Genomic DNA, 20,724 nt, shown 5'->3' with positions numbered 1-20,724 from the left:
TGGGCTGAAGCATAACTCTCTTAGGGAAACCACTTTGCTCTGGTTTGGTTTTTCAGACAGTCCTCTGCTATTTCTCTTCTAGTTTATATGCTGCAAGGGCAGCCCACTGAACCCACATTGAACTGTTCACTCGAATGGCAGCTCTGCCTTTGCCCGGTGACAGCCTCTTTCATGCAAAACTTTTCATTGTTCAGAGGCTGCTGGCAGACAGTTTCTTTTCCAGCTAAGTAACCACAGTCCTCTGTATTACTAAGGCTTTTAACATACGGTTTTACTTAGCGCTAGCTGTCTGATAAGAAAATGAACATTTTCTTTGCAAAAATCTCATTTCTCCATTTAAAAATACACACTTCTTTCTCTTGGTCTTTAGTTCCCTGTGTCATCTTTTCAATTCTCTGATCAGGACTTAAGCTGCTTCTCAAGAAAAATGCACATCATCTATCTTGCCTATAAATCAGCATGGTCAGGCACTTGCAGAATGGGTGGCAGAGCACTTTCAATTGGCAAAAAGAGCCTTCACTGTAGACTTTCTGACGTGCTTTGGATAATGGTAACTGATACAGGAGAGGAACAGTTAGCTCTCCCAGAGATACGCAGGGCGCTGTAAATTACAAAACTGATATTCACATCTATAACTGAAATACGAATATTCTACAAAAGGTATTTAAGCCAAAACATATCATCATGGCAAGAACACTTGATGTGTAGATTTGGTTTATGGAGCTTTGGTTGAACTTACATGACATTAAGCCAAGYTCTCGTTGTTTTCAGAACTATAAAAAGAAGGGAAAGACTTCTTTTTGGAGGCATGTGTCACAAACTGCCAATGCTCGTACTACAAAGTSCTTTAGCACATTCCTGTTCTTGTCAAATACACGGCGTGGTATTTCAGGTTGAGAAGAGTGTTATTTCATGTGCCTATTTTCAACAGAGATCAATTTGGAGAACAAGCTTTAAAGCAAGCTCTTTTATGAAAGTAATGTCATGCCTATTTTAAGAAGTAATTCTTCATTGGTTTAMTTCAGTAATGTTATTTAGAGCCAATTAAAATTTTGTTTTTCAATAGACACACATTTTTTCCCMAAAAAAGTATGGCTTTTTGCCAGAAATGTTTTTCCCATTTTAGAATATTTTTTTCCATCTAAGGATGATGAGGTARTTTTATGAATGCAATAGGAGTGACTAGATAGGTGCTAAGAATTGCTAAGTATAACATTGTGATACATGAAGTGTTCCGTTTGAGCTGGAACCTTCCACCCATCTTCTACTGGAAAATAAGTAATACAAAACAAAAAAACTCTAAGAAGATACTAAATGTTAAAGTCATTCAAATAAATAATGTAATTGTTGCAAAAAATGTTAGGTAAAGACTAAACTGTCATAAYGGCTTTCAAGAGATACTGATTATAAATTCTGACAGTGGAGTCTATTCCTCATCAGCACACAGAAGTGTAATTTGTTTGTATTCAATATGACGTGTGACTGCTTTTAAAATATGACACATTGTTTTAGATTTTTTTAAAAACACACAGGAAATTACTACCTAAAGTACTTTTTTGTTCTGATTCAGCTGGATGCTAAAGTGTRCATAAAACTAAAGACAAAAACAATTGGGCAGGCTTAGGTTTATGTACTCTGTTCATGCAGGGCCTTAGAAGGGAAAAAATAGCTGTCAGTATAGATGTTTCAGCTGGGTATCCCATCTTCATAGAAACAGAATAGTAACTTCAAAGGCCTCCTTCTCTGCATTGGTTTGAACCTGTGTTCTGTTATTTCTCGCATTTGGCAAACATTGTCAAAAAGCTTTCTGAGTGATACTGATTTTTGTGTACACCGAGAAGCAGTGTATACACACACACAGAGAGAGAGAGAGAGAGAGAGAGGAAAGAGAGAGAGAGCGAGCCAAAAAGCCGTAAGTAGAATTGTCATCTTCAAGACTAATGCCTTGATCAGTTTTGCTCCCAGATCAAGTGACGTACATCAGGTGTTACTCCTCTGAAGACATTGAAGTGACAGTCTAGTATATCCAACAAAAGGGATAGCACAGTTCAATTTTCTGTTTCCAAATGAAAACAAAATGCTGGAAATGAGTCTACCAGCCCAGAAGCCAATGGTCAAAGAGCTATGGTCTTTTAGAATGGTGTACGCCATTTTTAATCTTGAAAGTTTTCCAGTAAAGTTTACTTAGCCAAGAAAGTTTATTGCTGAATATGCTAAAATGCCACAGGTATAGAGCATATTTTGGAGTGGAAAGGTTTGTCAACATCAGTTGGAAGTGTGCTTTTATATTTAATGTGTATTTGTATATAATGAAGACGTTGGAATATACCTTCTTGATATACAAAGGGCTTATATGTAAGCCTATCCTTGGTTTTAGTTATATTTCCTATTCTCTTTCCTATTTGTTTTCATTCCAGTATTTAGAAGCAGATTGTACTTCTAGGTATAGTACTTCTGAAGAGTTTTGGAAAAGAGCTCTACCKACTCCTCCCACAAAGGAAAGATTAAGTGGTTCAGGAAAATGTAGGTCTTAAAAATTCTTCATTGACTGAATGAATCAACCGTGAGCATTTACCACTGTCAGAAAATTGGGTCACAGACAGTATAAAGCCAATTTTCTGCAGAAGTCCGTTCAGGAATAAGTTAGTTAATTCTACGTTTCCTGCTTTCTTTAAGTTGTAGTGGCAATGATAAAATGTCCAGGCTCAACAGAAGCTTCAGCCTTTGAATCTCTGGGATGATTTGAAATGACTTTGTGTTTCTTTCCAAGTTGTCCTGAAGCATGACTGGAGTTCTCATTAGCATGATCTCCATGCAAGGGCTGCCTGCTTTCCAGCTATCATCCACCTCCTGCTTTCCATTTTTGTCTAAAGTAAAGCTGCATCCGGCAAACTTGGAAATACGCTCTGTGGTTACTAATTACCTGGTCTGATTTATTTAGTTATGTGTTCCAACACAATCAAGTCCTTTCTTTTCCAATTGTATTTGCCTTAGTATTAGTTATAATGGTGATATTTATACTGTAAATGGGATGAAAGCATGAAAGGGAGAGTGTTATGTAAAGACAGGAGCATTGTGCCAGGAATGAATAAGCACAGAAGTATTAAGGGTAGTTATAATACATGAATATGGCTTCGAAGGTTTTACATATATTATCTTCGGAATATTTCTGAGGAATGGTTACAAGGTTATAGATCTTCTCAAGAATGTGTTAAAATTCATGTGCACATGACCCTAGAGCTCATAAGCGGCACAAATATTCTCTGCAATGATAAGTGTTTAAAATGTCTAAATAAGCAGGACAGAATACTTCTTAAGGGAGTGACATTTTAAAAGCAGACAGCAATAAATAGGAAATAATTAAAATGCATTTCAGGAATTATACTTTGGCAGAACTATTTGCTATCCTGAAATGATGAGTAATAGAGTAAAATTACAGCTGCAATTGTATATTCCAAAAGTTCACATTTATAAATGAGTTGTATAAATGCAAGGCAGATTTTTATTATTTGTCTTTCTCCCTCCCTATCAATTAGCAGAAGAGAAAATTTATATTTAGGTGTTTACTCAAAAGACTCTCCAAAAAACAAGACAGTTGMAGTTAAGTCATAAGAATTAATTTAGTAGTTTAAGAGGTGGCTAGGTATTTAAATACAATGTCTTTGAGTACCTAGGTACCTTTTAAATGAAAGCAAAGGCAGCTAGATCTCTAAGTTAATTGGCAGTGCAGAGTGTTTCCAAATGCGTATTTTATTGTATTATATTCAAGCCTAGCTTTCTCTTCTTAGGTCTGCTATCATATTCGCTTGAGTAGACTTCATGATACTTCATAATTACTAGCAGCCATACAGAACAGYGTTTCAAAACAGCAAGCCTTTTCTTCTGTATAGCATAGTATGAAATCTAGGCCTAGTTCAGTAAACAAAGTTAGCAAGCATTTAGAACATGTTTCAGGAGAGGACAGGAGTGGAAGGATGCCTAAACCTCTCCAGAAATTTCTGTTAATTTTTCTATGCTCTCACAGGTTTCTTGTATCATTTTAAACAAGCCATTTAACAAATCTGTCTCCTCTACCAGTGGTAAAAATGCAGATCATAGAATCATAGAATCATATAATACCATTAAGAAAGTGATGCTGCACACTAATAGTTTTTGAATAGCGTGTTAACTGCAGTTGGCTGGAAAAAGGTATTTCTACCTTCAGGGTAATTCCTGCTGTTCAAATTTCTCTTTAGTTCTGGAGTTGGACAAGAGAAGGAATATCCTGGTTTAGGGGTAGATTTTTAAACTTCTTCACCTTGTGTTGCAGTCCAATGATACTAAGTGTATAAAGAAAGAACCTCTTGGGCTTGACAGTAAATGGGACTGGGGAAGAAAAGAGAATCTCAGTAAGACTGAGGAAGGAAAAAAAAGTCACAAACTAGCATAAATTCTGTTGAAATTGCAGTGGAGGCTGCCAGCTTGCCTGTAAAGAATTGGATTTCTGTGAAACAGCATTTTCCAAAAACATTTTTTTCAGTTGGGAAATTTCCAGCCAATTCTAATGTTCTTGTCATTGTTGGGATGTTTGCTGTTGGAATGTACTTCATTAAATCAATAGAAGGAGAAAAAGGAGAAAGAAAACAACAGTTCAGCATAACCTACCATTTGGTAAACACTTTAATAAGAGCTGACATGCAAATGTGAGTTTTGAACATCTACCTGTAGCTTCAATCAACTTAAAGTTTGTCAACTTTGGCAAGCAAGGCAAAAGCTAAAATAACAATTAAGCAAAAACTCATTGTAGGAAAATGGGAGTTTCTCAATTAGGCCTGTGGATTAGAGTGTCTAAAGTTAGTCCCRTCTTTAAAGTGGAGTTGGCAAGCCTAAGTGATACAAGTGCATTTTTAGACCATTTATTGTTAAAATATCAGAGGTTTCTTGCTGTTAAGATAAACATTGCTTTGATTTTAAGAAAACTATAGTATCACTACAGTGCTATCTATTCACTGTAGACAGCTGTTCTTCCTCAAAGGAAGAACTCCAGTTCGAAACCAGTAGGTGTTTTTGGCCCTTCTGATAGAAGTAGCCTATGGCACGGTATAAATCAGAAGAGAACTGTGGGGTCTGGGATGAATAGGATAAACAAGTGAGACCTGGCACTGTAGCAAATGCTCCAGAATTGCAACTTGGCTTCTAATCACGAAAAATACCTCCCTGCTACACTCTTCATCTGACTTTTTTTTTAAGTTATCGCCTCCTTTTGTATGAAGCTCTCCCTTACTCTGTGTGTCTGCAAATATGAAAAATGATTAGCTCTGTTCTGAAGAGGTGACCCCTTGCAGAAATGAAACAAAAAGGCAGATTGCAGAAAAAGGGTGAAAAGCATGATGGAAGGTGATCGGTGGTAACTGTCTTGATTTGATAATGCCGCATTTCTGGATTTTGTCCGTAACTGCAATTGTTCTTCMTTTTTTTTTTCCTTTGTTTTTCTTCCTATATGAAAACTGGCTTCTTCAGCTGCTAATTTCTTTATTCATCTTGGAACATCTTCTTCTGGTAGCCAACATGGACTTTTCTCTGCAATTTTAGCTCCTTAACTTACTGTAAAATTGGTGGGGATTTTAATTTCTCTCAGATGAACCTTTAATACTCTGGCAATGCCTAATTAAACCTGCCACTTTATTAAATCTTTTCAGAAGTTACTGAAATGGTCTCAATAATTTTTTCTTTATTGTAGGTTTCATATATACTGGAGAAGTTGTGCATCGAATGCTAACAGCCACACAATATATTGCACCCTTAATGGCAAATTTTGACCCCAGTGTGTCAAGAAATTCAACAGTCAGATACTTTGATAATGGTATGTAGTAGTCTTTCATAAATGAATGTTTCTGTGTCCCTTGACTCTTCATATTTTCCTAAATAACTATTTTTGAGGGAAAAATTGAAGGTATTTCAAAATATTTTTTTAACTCACAGGCTATATAAAGAATGTGGCTAAACATCTATCAACAGTTAGTAATTCAGAACATGGTTAAATAGTCACAAATGCCTTCTCCTAACTGAGGAGGTACCTTCTGGATGTTAAAGTACACAAACTCAAATGCTGGCGATGTATTTGATCAATTTTAAAAGGAAAAGTCTGTCTTTGTAAAAGTGCATGTTCCTTTTACTTCTCTGTATATAAGAAATACTGTCCATCTACTAGCTAAAATGAAATAGCATTGTGGAATGTGATCGTAAGCGCACACAGAGGCAGGGCAGGTATGAGGTTAATAAATATGTCAGTGACTAAATGTGCATTGAATCCCAGCATTGGAATCCAATACGCTCATCTACAGCAGTAGTTCTCAACAGTTCCTTGTAGAAAAGATTGAAAGGGTAAAAGGCAAACTGCAGTGTTATACTTCAGGCATTGTGAGATATTTCAAGAGCCTTAAACATGTGGATACTTGTCTCATGAAATCAGTTATAATCAGCATTTTGGAAATGTGACTTATGTGATTAAATCTGGTGCCTTACCTCACGCCTCTAGTCACCAGATAGAAAGGTAGTGACGACGTATTTTGAATTTAAAACCTGGCAATAACATCATGACATCTATGATTATTTTAAATGTTTCTGTATAAGCCTGTTCCCTCATAGGAACATAGTACCTTTATTCACACTGAATTTAAACACAAATTACAAACATAGCTAAACATAAGTCACATTTCCAACCAAGTGTGTTATCCAGAAGCTTCGTTCTGAAAATTTTGTCCCTCAGATCAGGGGATCAGGAATCAAAATATATCCTGTAACCCATACCTCCAGTCATAGCCTTTCCTTACAATCTAGTAATTATTTGCAGAATTTTTTGTTAAAAAATTCAATAAACCAGACTTACATGAGACTAGTTAAATAAACCAGACTTACATGAGAAACCTTTTTGCTTGCATTGAGAATATTCAAACAGAAAAAGTGATTATTTTTATCCTATAAATTATTTAACACTCTGTCCTATGATTTGCTATCTGCACTGAATATTCTGGGAATGATGTTACTTCTCACTGTTTTCCTGACTTACAGTTTTCATACCAGGTGTAGCAGGCTATCTCACATTGTTTTCATGGCAATGTTGAACAAACTTTTGAGAATTTGCATCCCTCCTCATGCATAGGGCATGATGTTCTTTTGGATCCCATGTGCTTTAGGACAAAGAATTTGCTGTCTTACTTCAAATGAAAAGAAACTGAGCAAGTTGCATCTTCAGTTCCTTATTTCTTATCCATTCTTGTCTTATCTGTCTGGGCATATATACTGCTTTAGAACCACACCTAAAGGACATCATTTAGCAGCCTGTCCAAGTTTCACTCATAGAGCTGCTTTACAAGGAACTTGTCTCCACATAATCTATGTAAGGATGCTAGGAGTGAAGAGACTATGTGTGGGAGGCAGCTGACCTCCACTTTAGTATGGGATTCTGAGATGCATATAAGTCTGAGGAACTCAAAACCTGATTATAAGAAGTTTTGACTGTTTTGCTCCAAGAATTTGAAGTCCCTTAGAATTCCTGTAAGATTAAGTTAAAAAAAAAAAGTATTCATAAAATATTTAATGACTGTAGACACAAAAGGAAAAAGGCACTTTGCACACAGTAAGCATGCACTGTACCCACGAAGGCCAACAGTGTGATGAAGTTTCTACAGTATACCTCAACAGTTTGCATGTTCACAGTTTCATAACATTCACTGACAAGATATGTTAGTGAAAGTTACTGCCCTAAAGATCTGTGACAAAAGATGTTTCAAGGAGATATCAAAAATGCATTGAAGTAGAAGCATACCGACCCACCTTGAACACTCTGGCAAGAAATTAAAATGTTGTGAGTCAAAGCACATAACTCCCATTAGTGCCAAAGAGGAGAAAGTATATAGTCTTAAATATGAATAAGACATTTTCAGTTAACAGTTTTGGTGATGTGTCTTTCAGCCAGGCTGCCTGAATGTGTCTGTAACCCTCAGCATCTGTAAAACATCCTCACTGGTATGCAAGTCACTTGGTGCAAATGGGGTACATTTTTAGTGTGATAAGTGGATATTCAGCCAGAGAACTCCCATGAATATTAACAGGTCTCTTGCAACTAAATCTCTGCACGCCAGACTCAATATTTACCCTGTCCATTCTTAGTGGTTTTAATTTAACCTACATTTATTTATTGCCAACACCTAATATTCTTCAACTTGCAGAACCTCAGTGAGTGCTTATACTATGCAGAAAAATTAATGCTGTTTATATTAATGCATAGTTAATGGAAAAATCTGAATTCTTCAAATAATAAATTTCACAAAACTAGCAATGCTATTAGCACTTCACCTTTCAAAGCCASCCGGCTCTATGCAGTGAGAGGAAAGGCGCCGCAGATCGGTGGCAGCAGCAGCACACCTGAACCGTGAATGCTGCATCCTGCACACTGTGGCTGTTGACTCCTTGTGTGCTTTGAACACGTCACTGGACCACTCTTGCTTTAGGAGACTTAAGCGTGACTAGTTGAGGTGGTTAACTGTGGCACCACAGTGTCCACCTTTAAGAGGATTTGGAATGCAACTTGTATTTGTAATATCTTTGGCACTTCAAGATGCTGGGCTGAAAGTTGCTAAACAGAGATAAATCACTGTTTTCTTTCGAGTAACTGAAGTTAAGTACTTTTCCTACAGTCAGTTAATATATTTCTCACATTTTTTCTTCCCTTTGCCTCTCTGCCCCCACTCTGGGGTTCACAGGCACGGCACTAGTTGTCCAGTGGGATCATGTACATCTGCAGGATAATTACAACCTGGGCAGTTTCACTTTTCAGGCCACCCTTCTCAATGATGGGCGTATCATTTTCGGCTACAAAGAAGTAAGTTGGGTCTGAAAATTGTCATTTAAATAGACAAATCACTCTGTACGTATCAGGAATTTCCCTACTTTTTTTTCAGATATTTGAAAGTTTAGCTGTATAAGATCATTTTCATATTTTGTTTGTAAGATCCCTCTTTCTCAGAAAARCAAAACAAAACAGAARCTTATGTCTGTAGGGGTAAAGAGTGTTTTCTTAAGCTTTTGGTTATTTTAATCTGCTTGGCATGGAAGGTTCTTTTTTTTTTTCTTGAATATGTATATGTCTTGGTTATCTTGCGTATATGAAAAGATAATCAGTGATGTAAGTGATCATCCAGACTTGGGGAAATCTGGGTTCTATTCTCTCTCTGCTGCAGGCTAGTTGTGTGTCTTCAACCTCACTTTTCATGCCTCTGTCTTAGCCATGCACCTAAATGGAGGAGAAATAATAATAACTCCTCTTCTCTTCATTAAAATGGTAGTAATGATCTGGGTTATTCTACTAGTTGTAGTAATATATTCACTTGAGAGACGTCTTTGCACCTTGCAAACAGGATTGCTGCTGGATAATTTCTGCAGACCACTAGAAACTTCTGGTATATATACCTACGTGACTTCCTTTATCCTAAGAGACATGCACAAGATCTGTTCTGGTTCTCACGTTGTTTCTGAGTGTTATAGAGGCTGATAGTTTTAATCTATGAAAGTGCAACTTATTTCAGTGTTGACTTCAGCTTCAGGGAAGCTTTGATCTTGTTAGCACTGTGAAGCATGTGCTTGACCACAGGGGTGTGCACCAAAGCTTTGCTTTTCTCCAATTGTTGAAAGTAATGTAAAGACTGCAGAAAAGTTCCTGCCTTCCAGGTCCAGAGAAGTGGGAAGGGAAACACTTCAATCTGTAATTTTAAGATGCATCTGACAAGAATTGCATATCAAATCTAGCATTAAAATGATGAAGTTTTCAAGAAGTGACTATTCTTGGTTATCAAATGTTTTACCCTTTCTGATACCTTTCTTCTCCCCTGAGCAAAATGGAAGTAACATGAATGATAGAAGCTATTACTCTAAATTCATTTTGCGCAAATGTAAATGATGATGCAGGATGCCAGGCAATGGAAACTTTCCTTCAGTTAGACAGGAGGAAAAGGTCCACCTAGTCAGTCCCATGTCGTTCCTGGAACTGTGTGTAACTATATCACGTAATCTGTTCATAAACTCAGCAATTTGATTCTACAGCTAGTTAGGCTGTTTACTCTCACTGCTTCTATCGGGAACCTCTTCCAGAGCCAAGCTGTTTTCACCAGGAAGAATATTATTATTGTTCTTTTCATTAATCCTGAGACAGAAAGAATCGATAATTTGTCTTTTTTCCACTGCTGAATATTTAAAATCCCATTGCATAGTACATGTCTTTCACAAGTTACTTTTGTCTTAAATGCCATTATCAAATGCCACTTTAGAACTCCTGTACGTAGTTAAGACAAGAGATTTTTTTTAAGTGCTAATACTTACATACCTGTGATGTGTAAGTCGTTTAACCAAAAAACTTTAGTGAAATCTCTGAACATCACAACTAGTATATTCCATTTGGAATTGCCTGGGGGAGGGATTTGGAGGCTGAGATTTCTAGTACACCACAATCTGTATTTGCAGCCTGCCTTACTTCATTAAAAATACTTCAGCTGTTCCCCTAAGTGAGGAAAACTGAATAAAATTTCCAATCACTGACCAGACACAAGCTGTCTGGAGAGAAAAAGTGAGACACTTGTAAATTAAAACTTGACTCTAGTGCTTATAAGTCTGGCTGGGAATTGATTTATTTTCCAGTGCTGCATCGACTTCATTGCTTTCTGAGGAAGTTCTTCTGGAACCATTTCTCTTGCTGGTGAGTCATGTTGTCAGGCGTCTCATTAGCTCCAGTAAGACTACTTGTGTGACTGCTCACGAGCGTGAATAAGAGCTGCACAAGCATATTTCTACCATATTTTTGGTGCCATTTCAAATTAGCATCACAGTTCATCAAAAATTACACTAATGTATGGCAAATCTGCAAAACCTTCATTGCATTGTTGTTGGAAGTTTTCAAATTGAAGCAGAAATGTAAGAAAAAGCAAAAAGGTTGCCAGTGACATGATAAAGCATCTCACAGTGGCCTAGCATTACCGAGACTGGGAGTTCATCTTGAAGAATCCACTTCTAAAATAATTTTGATTCTGTATTTAAAGGAGACAGAAATAGGGATCTGTAGGTCAATAACACTTTAAGTAATTTTTACTTCTTATTTCCTGTTTATTCAAACTGTTTGAGATTCTCTTTTTCAGAGAGAGATTGCCCAACACAGGCTTGCTGACCGCATAAGCACGGTGCTGAGGACAGAGGCAGGACTTTGCCCAGGGACTGCTGAGTACTGCAGGAGCTGTTCTGCCCAACCTTCTGCATTTTGCGCTTCACCTAATAGGAGGCAGTCTAGAACGCACTGGTATTATCCAAAATCCAGAGTCAGTTCTGAACAAGTGAAAATTCAGAAAAGAAGCTGGACTAGCAGAGTTATTGAAATCTGTAGAGACATCAGAATATTTCTCAGAAAAGTCAGCTGGTTGTAAAAGGAGCCATGCACCCAATTTTTGAAATRTAAAAGCTATTTGAAAGGCACAGTGAGGTTTATTTTGGTGCTTTGTCTAGTTATTATTTGCTCCTGAACAGGCTAATCTAACTCTAATAAAAATCTTAGCTATTATATTTGCTATTCTCTTTTTCTGATATTCTTCTTGTACTATAATATCAGATTTAATTCAGGATTAATGTCAGAATATCAAATAATATCAGAGTAAAATCAGAGTTAATATCAACATTGCATTAAAGTGAGATTAGCAAGTTCCTATGCTTTCTATACTCAGCCTTTTCTATATGCCAAGTACAGTTTTCTGTGTTTTCCTTGGAAGAAAAAAAGCTATTATGGTTTTAAAGCATGTCAAATRTTTATTCCTTATCAATTTAGTTTGTTTACAGTGCACATAACTTCCTTTTTAAATGYTTCTTTCTTACACCATTAGTGTTCTAGCAAGTGGAAAAGAAATGTCAGGAAATAGATCAACTGACAGGAAAGTTTTATTGCTACGCCTCTAGAATGTATCGAATACTTTTTCTGAATACTTTCAAATACATTTAAATACATTTTCTGAAAAGGTATGCTTCTGTTGGTTTTAGTAATGAACGGTCATTTCTTATGCTCTGAATTTCACAGAAGTTCAATTCTCAAGAGCTTTTCTGTTTTGCTTGCTTTCTTTTTAAAAAAAATCACTCTTCAGTGTAGTCCTTTCCCATTAGCGCTTAAAGCTAATGTTCCTTAGTCTTACATTTGGTTTCTTTTTCTCTCCATGATTAATACCGGACAAATTAGGCAAAGATGCCAAAGGCTTTAGTAATAGTTTAAGGTATATTCCTTAATTTCATTCAATTCATAACTTTCTTTGTTCATTTAAATCCTAATGATTCTTTATTCATGTAGTCATCCAGAAATCATTATAAAAGTTGAAATGCATGTCAGATTGCCCAATATTTGAAGTCAGAAATAATTCTAAAAGAAACTTRTAGTAGAATCTCTTTCTACCGTGAAAGGAGATGGAAGTTAATGGAACTGACAAAGTACTGGCATTTGGATACAATTGATGTTCCTGCTATTTGTGATGGAAAATATTCTGTTTTAAGTAACAAGATTCAAAACATGGAAACAGAATATTTGTTTTGATAAGGCGATCAATTTATGCAACTTAAAACTCTTTGCTTATGAGTGACATCCCTGTTGGTTCATGATAAAATAAGTGAGATGCCAAAAACATGCTGTSATTTTTATATGAATAAGGTTTACAAAAAATCCTGTGAGAGGAATTTGGTTTCTATGGAGATATTTCTTGTCATACAAAACAAAAGAAAGCCACAGTGTAGGAGATATAGGGAAAATAAGACTATAGATGAATTGCCAAAGTTTTATTGTGATGTTTCAACTTCTTTYTAAAATAATTTAATTGAGTGAGACATATATGCATATACTTGTCAAATGCTAACAGGATAATGTATGATTATTGACAATTGAAATAATTATTGGAAGCAGTGTCACAACTGAAACCATGTGCACTCATCACTGATTAAGTTTTGTACAGTTTGGTAATTAATGACTGTTGAGGAGACTGGCTACAAAAACTATATAAATAATACTGTATTCCTGCTTATTATTCTGCAGCATACTCTGGACGTTATCTGTGACTCAGTTTTGAAGTGGAGCAGTAATTRCACCCTGCTTACCACCTCCTTCAGTATAAGGTCAAAGGCAATCATTTTATTCCATTCTAAAGGACAMGATTCTAACTTATCCTCGAAGAAAGTTGAAACAAATAAAATTTGAGAACTCTCTGATGGAAAATACTATCTAAATTACTGTTCCCAGTTTCATCATGAATTCTAAATATCTCCTCTATTGCTGAAATACACAGTCCAGATCAGAGAAGTCAATGGCCCCAGGATAATAAGCCTTTGGGAAATTCATTCATAAACTGGCGGTTTGTAGAACACAAAAGCTTATGTTGTCAGCAGCAGAACCAAAGTACATTTTGCAATGATTTTAGTTAAAATTAGTTCTCCAAATGTAATGTCATAAAATTCCTGCCACCCATTACCAAATACTTGCACATTCTTACTTCCCTGCCTGTTTAAGTATTCAGCCTGTCACGACATATCTTGTCATTCAGATGAGGAAGACAGAAGGCTAGATATCTGCTTGCTACCTAGGTATGGCTGTATTTTTCAATAAATAATTTTATCATTCAATAAATTCAATTTTCAGTCAATAAATAATTTTATCATTTACAAGCCTTCCGTCAAAAGAGCATATTTCCTCATAAACCATCAAATTGTAAAAACCAATTTTATTCTAATATCTCAAAGGATTTCACCTATAAAATATCACTCATACACTCATTACGGGGAGACTGAGGTGTTCAGTTTTGTAAAATGTCTTATTTTCCCACACTGCAAAAAATAAATATAGAGGTGTTTGTAAATGTAGATTTAATAATGTTGTAGTTTTTCAAGTGAAGAAGGGAATTTTTCTTGAGTCATGGATTACAGTTCCACACTGACAGCATTCACGTTCTGTATGAGTAATTGTTAGACACAGGCTTTATCTCAGTTTGAAGAGCTGACTATATTGATGTAATTTATGAGACTTCTTTACCTTTTCCGCTTCTAAAGTATACACATAAATTTTGGCCTTTTTTGAAGCTGTTAGTCTGTTAGCTTGGACCCTACTACAACTTTCTGCAGGTGAGAAGCTTGGCTTGCTTGCCCTTACTATTTTTAGAGAATGATTTAGTAAGTTCTTCACTCTCCTTAGAAAGCCTAGCACAAGAGTACAGACGTCTGCAGGGACTTCGACTAAATCCATTGAGGTATTTCAGCTCCAGAATTCTGTAATTTCTGCAAAAGTTTTTATTTGTATTTTCTGTGCTACTCAGTTCCGGCCTCCTGTTTTAATGCCAGATATCACTGAGTCATTCATAGTTTTTGTTATATAATGAAACTGAAAGTGACTTTCAAGCTCTGAACCAAGTTGTATTGAAAATAAAATGAAAACATTTGGGGCATTTGTACTGCAAATACTCATCACTGCTTCCTGCCATCGCTCCTTCCTGCCAAAACAATTTTAATTTGCTGTTATTATAGTTGTTGAGGAAAGATGCAAATTATTCAATTATTCATGAATTCAGAAAAATCTGTGATAAGGAACTAGACTCAAAATTAAGGAGGCTTATTCTGAAGGAGGCCTAAATGCAGCTTCTCCTGGTTTGCACATGCATGTAAAAATGCATAAAATTATGTTGACATATCAGACACAGTTTATACTTGAATCTATTTTGCCAGCACACTGTTGATCACACAGCTTCTGATAATACCAATTCTATCTAGATTTTAGGTTCATAAAACTCTGATTCTTTTCTTCGTCTGTTACGGTTCATCTGTAAATAAGAAGAGATGTGTCTTCACATTAGTAGCTGCATCCTTCTTATCAGTGCTTTTTCTGCCTTCAGTAGCTTGTCTAGAGTCTCTCCTTCCTTCCTGTAAAATCTTTCCTTCATATCTAATATAAACTTTCCTGTACAGTATTCTGATGTCATGAATAATGCCCTTCTTCTGTTTATACTTTCATGCTGGGAGTTCATAAACTGTTCCTGACTTCTTTGTGTGTTTTATTTTGAAAATATGTTTTTTCAGCTTCTTCTTATGCCGTGTTCTCTAATAACTGCATCAAAGCAAAGCTGATATAAGCCAACTGATGAAGGAATAGCAATATTAAAAAGCTGCCTGTGTTTTTCACATTGGTTTAATCATGCCTTTTGTCATACCAGAGCATATGCTGTATGCAAAAAGCCATAAATAAATGCAGCCAAACCAGGAAAAATTCTCCAGATTATGGAGACAGGAAATTTATAACAGTATTTAATTCATCAGAACTCACTTTTTCTGTTCAGATTCTTGAATTTAAATGTAATCAGTAGAAAGCACAACTACATAATATTTTGGGAACAAGGAAAAGCAGGACAAACTACTGATGTTTAGTTCAAATACCAGAATTCATACTATTGATTGATATGTAGACAGTACTGAATCCTCATTTACTGGTTGTGTAACCAAATTTTTTACTTTGGAATCTTTCTAGTAAATGAGAAGTGTTGGCCAATGATATAATATTTATAGCTTTACATAGCTAAAGTCAGAACAAGCTATTAAATAGCTCATATAGCTCCTTGTATCTCACTCTCTTACACTTGATCCTGTGAATTTCTAGCTAACTGAACACCAGCTTTCAGTGAGGTGTTCAGTTGTGATTTGAAATGATAGACAATCACAATTTCCCTTCGTAGTTTATCCCAGTGGTTAGCATTTGATCACAAAATATTCACCTTACTTTAGTGTGAATGCATGTCTACAGCTTCCCATCATTGCTTCTGTGCTGGATGATAGGACTTTTTAGCTCCCGAGTTATTTTTCCCTTTGGCAGTGCTTCTTTATGGTCATCAAGTCACCGTTCCATTTTCCTTTTAAGAAGGGCTCTTTAATTCTTTTACTTAATGGCATTTGAGACCTCAGTAAGTTTGGGCATTATTTTTATGATTCTTTTATCTTCTTCAACTTAAGTTTTCAACGTCTTTTTAAGAAATAGACCCTCTGAAGGTCTATGTAACATTTCAGTAATAATCTATTGTGTTGCTATAAGTAAAATGGCTACCCCACTCTTAAATTACTCTTTGTATAGCCAAAGATCAGTTAGTTTTTTGCTGCAGTTTATTCTCTGAAAGCTTGAATAGATCATCTGTTAAGATCCCGCAAATCCCGTTCAGAGCTGCTGCTTCCAGAACATAGTCCCCAAACCTCTATTTTGCATTCTTTGTTCATAACTTAGCAATTTTTATCTTAGTAATTGGTTGAAAGCATTTTATTAATCTCTCGTTCTACCAGCCTGTGCCATCTACAGAGCTGTTTAGCAGTAAATTTGTGGTTTTTTCCCAATCTCTAATAAAACTGTTGAATACTCGTTCTGATGTCTGGAAAATCATGATACACTGTAAAGATACACTGGCAGTCTGACCTGATTCCCCAGAGGTGGCTGCTATTTGTGATCAGTCTAGTTAACTGCATTGATATTGTTTAAATGTTATGTATAAATGTTACATGTAAATTGTATGTCACTAAGTCAAACACCTAACAGTCCTCTAAAACCTTTACATCTATACAAAGATCAGTCAAATTTGAAATCTCCTCAAAGAATGAAATCAATTTTGGCAAGATCTATTTTCATAAAACCATGTTGTTTGGCATCAGTATTCTGTCCTATAAAATTGTACTGGTCTATAGCTTTTTAAGACTTTTTCTTTGTTCCTGTAGATATTGGCAAGCTAGCATCTGACATTTTCCAGATTTTCCACAACATTGATGATTTCCTTGCTACTCCAAGACATATCAAACATGAATATCAATGGGCCAGAGCTCCCTTCAGATAACTTCCACCGAAAACTGAAGAGCTATCTGAGCCATATGCTTCACAATTTGTGTATTTACTAGCATATGAGAGGTATTGCCTCCACCTCGCTGACTGATATTAGCACTTCTTCCCATTTCRTTGTCAACAGGGGGAAATAAATTACTGAAAAATCTTGCTCTTATCTGCATCATCATTTATAGTAGTTCTTACATCTCTAGGCATTGATGTGTATGTTGTTATATATGATGCAAAGCAAACTGGTATAAATAAGGATTTTTTGAAGATTGCTTGATTAATTTTTAGTCATGCTATGCCATTTTGTATAACATCTTTATTTAGGAATTCTGATTTACACTGCCTAAATACTTATTCTGACAGGGCTGTTGTTTTCAGACTGACCTTTTTGAGTTAAATGCTTCATATATATTTTTCTATTTTGTCTTCCAGATTCCTGTCTCCGTAACACAGATAAGTTCAACCAACCACCCAGTGAAAGTGGGACTCTCAGATGCATTTGTGGTGGTGCACAGGATCCAGCAAATTCCCAGTATGTAGTATGAAATGGTGTTAGTGGTTTGGAGGTTGAGAAATGAGTATAAGCTCATTTCATCAAGGATGATTAACTGTGCAGCAAATCACTTAGCTAATTTCAGTTTGTTAATTCAAGTGTAATTTTATTTGCTTGATAACTCCCAATGTGGCTTTCTCTGTCATTGTTTCCTATGAGCTGATAAATTAAGTAAATAAAACTAAATGACCAGCCAAATACTGCAAAACTGAACAGTCAACGAACGCAATTGGTATTCCATAGGATACTCTATCTGGAATATGTCTCCTTATCCTTAGGAGGGAAGAAGCAAACTGTTCAGAAAATTCTTCTGTATCCAAGTAAAAAAGGATAAAAATATCCAAGCTGGATGTTCATGATACTTTAAATTCTGAACTTCAAATACTTAAACACATTTTAGTGAGAGGAAGAGGAAAAGTAGTTATTAACTAGCACCTTGTGCTCACATAATCTTGGCAACAACAATGCAGGTGACATTTAATTTTCTCTGCGATTAAATATACTAAAAAAACGAAGAACAGTCATCGCCTCTAATTTCCTTAATGCTTTGTTTTAATGTGCCTTGTCCAGAACCCTTTTAGACTTCTTAGCATTGTAGAGCATGCCTGCTTTCCCAGTGTGCTGGTTTTATTCACACATCTGGAGCAAATTTACTAAATTCAGTTTGTGTCGTACCCTTAATAGCAGGGTATAGGCGGGAAGAGTTGCACTGGAAACGGCTTCATAGGGCTGCTTCCAGAGGGTGCCAGGTCCAGGAATATTCTCCTGATGTGAACCCTGGCAGAGGTACAGCACAGAAAAGGCTAATAAGGACTGGCTGGATTGAGCCTATCTGTAAGGTAGACGGGGGCCACCATGAGAGTTGCCGCAATGGTCACCTCTCTCAGACCGTTCTCCCTCTCTTCATCACATTTGAACAGTCTTTGGTATGATGGAGCGTAAATCCCAGGTCTTACATGACTTGCTGTGGGGGAGATGGAAAGTTTGAACGTGCTCTGTTACTCTGCGTGAACTCAGTGTGGTTCGAACGAGGTAGGCATGCTCAGATCCCACGTAACAGATAATTGTGATAGGCCTGCAGTGTCATGGATTGCTTTTGAGTGCTCGGAAACAAATGCTTCTAGGCAACTGGGTTTAACATTCTCAGCATTGTTCATAAGTAAATGATCTGAATATTTTTTGGAGTCCTAGGCTTCTAAGTGCTCCTAAAATGGAGCACTTAGTGAGAAGTTGGGCTGAGTGATTTGTGGCAGTGATTTGTGTGAATAGTTACACAGAACTTAAGTGTAAGAGATGCAGGTAGCATGCAGAAGTTCATGCTACGTCATGAACGTTTAATCATCATTAAACAGTTCTAAACGGCCTTTCCTTAGATTTACAGACTTCATATGTAAAATATATGGTATATATGAATCTTTATTGTAGTTTGAATTATCTTTCTGAAGAAATGTTTCATATATGCACCTTGTTTTGCTATGACATAATATTGTGTTTGATTAACGCATCATTTGTTACTAGTCTTCTGGTTTAGTATTTTCTTAACCTTTTTTTAAAGAAATATTCAATTTTCAGTCACATAACATTTTCACCTAACTACATAAAATGACTGTAATTACCAGAAAATCTTTCTAGTGTTTCACCATGAACTTATTCTACTCATTAAATTATTTCAAATAGCAGCATATAAGAAAAATTGATTGTGGCTAAAGATTCTAAAATAYGCAATTGTAACAACTATTTTGATAGCATTATTTCTACATTATTTTGTATGGTGTGCTGTTTTACCTCTTAATATTTGGTTCTGTGGATGGTGGGAATCCATGATAACTTTATTTTTCACTAGTTTGCTAGTCAGGATGTTAGTATAAGTAATGTTGGCCAATAGAGACCCAGTGTCAGATGCTCTTTAAATATGCATGTTCTTGTATTCCTGTTTTTCAGAGGTGTTAAATCAACCATGGTTCTAGTCAATTACTGAAAAAGTAGAATGATAAAATTGTTGGTTTGCTTTATTTGATAGCTCTTTAAGACAACAGAATATAAATTGCTGTTTGTTTTGTCCGTAAAGAAGGCAAAGATAGCATAGCTATTAGCTCTTGCTTAACACTTTAGCAAAGACCATTTCATCAAGCAGAACACAGTTTTCCTTTATATTCATGGATAGTTATAAAAAAACCCTATTGCTTCATGTTTTAGTTTTGTATAAGACTTAACCCCGCTTAACTTTAGATATCTGTAAGTTASTAGTCTAAATATCTGTTTCCCTTTCAAGGCAAAGAAAGAAATATTCTTATTTTATTTGCTAATAATGGTAACAGAAGTAGGTTTATACAGAAAGTTTTGCAACAAACAGTTGTGAGGCATCATTAATGGAATACAATATAAAAATCAGAACAAAGATGGTTTTGGAATAATAGAAACAGAGTGAAAGTTGATAGTAAAAGTGCACATGAGCTTAGTATCAGAAGTCTTGCTATGGAAGGGAAAGTCCGAAATGGTGTAAAAGGAAGAAGCATTCAGTGTTCTAGTCAATCATATGATGGCAATAGCAAATTTGATGAGACTGAAAACAATGAATGAGATAGTATGTTGTATCATGAAGATATCTATAGCTGAAAGAGAGAAAAATGAGGCAATGAGATGAGTTGTTCTGAAATTCTATGTAAAAATCTTGGTAGGAGCATAGGTTTTCTGTTTGAAGACAAAACCTAACCAAATGAAGTCTGATACCAATACGATTCATCTCTATAAATACATTAAGGGGTGACTACCAGAAAGGTAGAAGAATTCAAACCAAAAGATTTTAGCAAATGAAAAAATAGATGCAAGACAATGGAATGTAATTATGGTGTGAAAATTAAAAGTCGTTTCAAATTTTTGGGTGGTTAAAGTTCTAGGAAACTCTCTAAACTCATTCTTAAATGAAGCTACATAATTTTATGAAAGAGTTCATATGATGTGATCATTGCTAGGAAGAAGGAAAAGAAAAGAGGTGGGGTAAGTCTCTCTCTTGCCTGCTTGATAATTAGAGGATTCGTTAGAGATTTGAGTATGTTAGGAGAAAGGGATTAGAYATTTGGGTAGAGAACTACAGGAAGGGACCAGAGGGTGTATTGTAGGGAATTGGGATTTTTGTTGGGACAGAAGAGGGGTGAGAAGCCTGAATGTGTAAGCAATAAGTTTTGTTTTGGCAGACTGTAGAACAAATCCTGTATTTTATTCCTGAAATGTTTTTAAAACTCATTTTAAAACTACGGAATGGCTTAGGATGGTAAGG

General features: G+C 35.9%; 1 protein-coding gene across 1 annotated transcript in view; it reads left to right on the top strand.

Annotated features, from left to right (window-relative positions):
- Positions 1-20,724, top strand: part of PLXDC2 (plexin domain containing 2) — a 272,894-nt gene that overhangs the window by 190,534 nt on the left and 61,636 nt on the right. The window contains exons 5-7 of the mRNA XM_085318355.1: positions 5,720-5,842; positions 8,745-8,863; positions 17,327-17,426. Coding sequence (XP_085174481.1) covers positions 5,720-5,842; positions 8,745-8,863; positions 17,327-17,426 — 342 coding nt within the window. The remainder of the gene's footprint in view (positions 1-5,719; positions 5,843-8,744; positions 8,864-17,326; positions 17,427-20,724) is intronic.

This window comes from Rhea americana, unplaced genomic scaffold (assembly GCF_003343005.1).
Source record: "Rhea americana isolate MKP2758 unplaced genomic scaffold, rheAme1 scaffold_53, whole genome shotgun sequence".
Taxonomy (NCBI): Eukaryota; Metazoa; Chordata; class Aves; order Rheiformes; family Rheidae; genus Rhea; species Rhea americana.
This window is presented reverse-complemented; position numbering and strand designations above follow the sequence as displayed.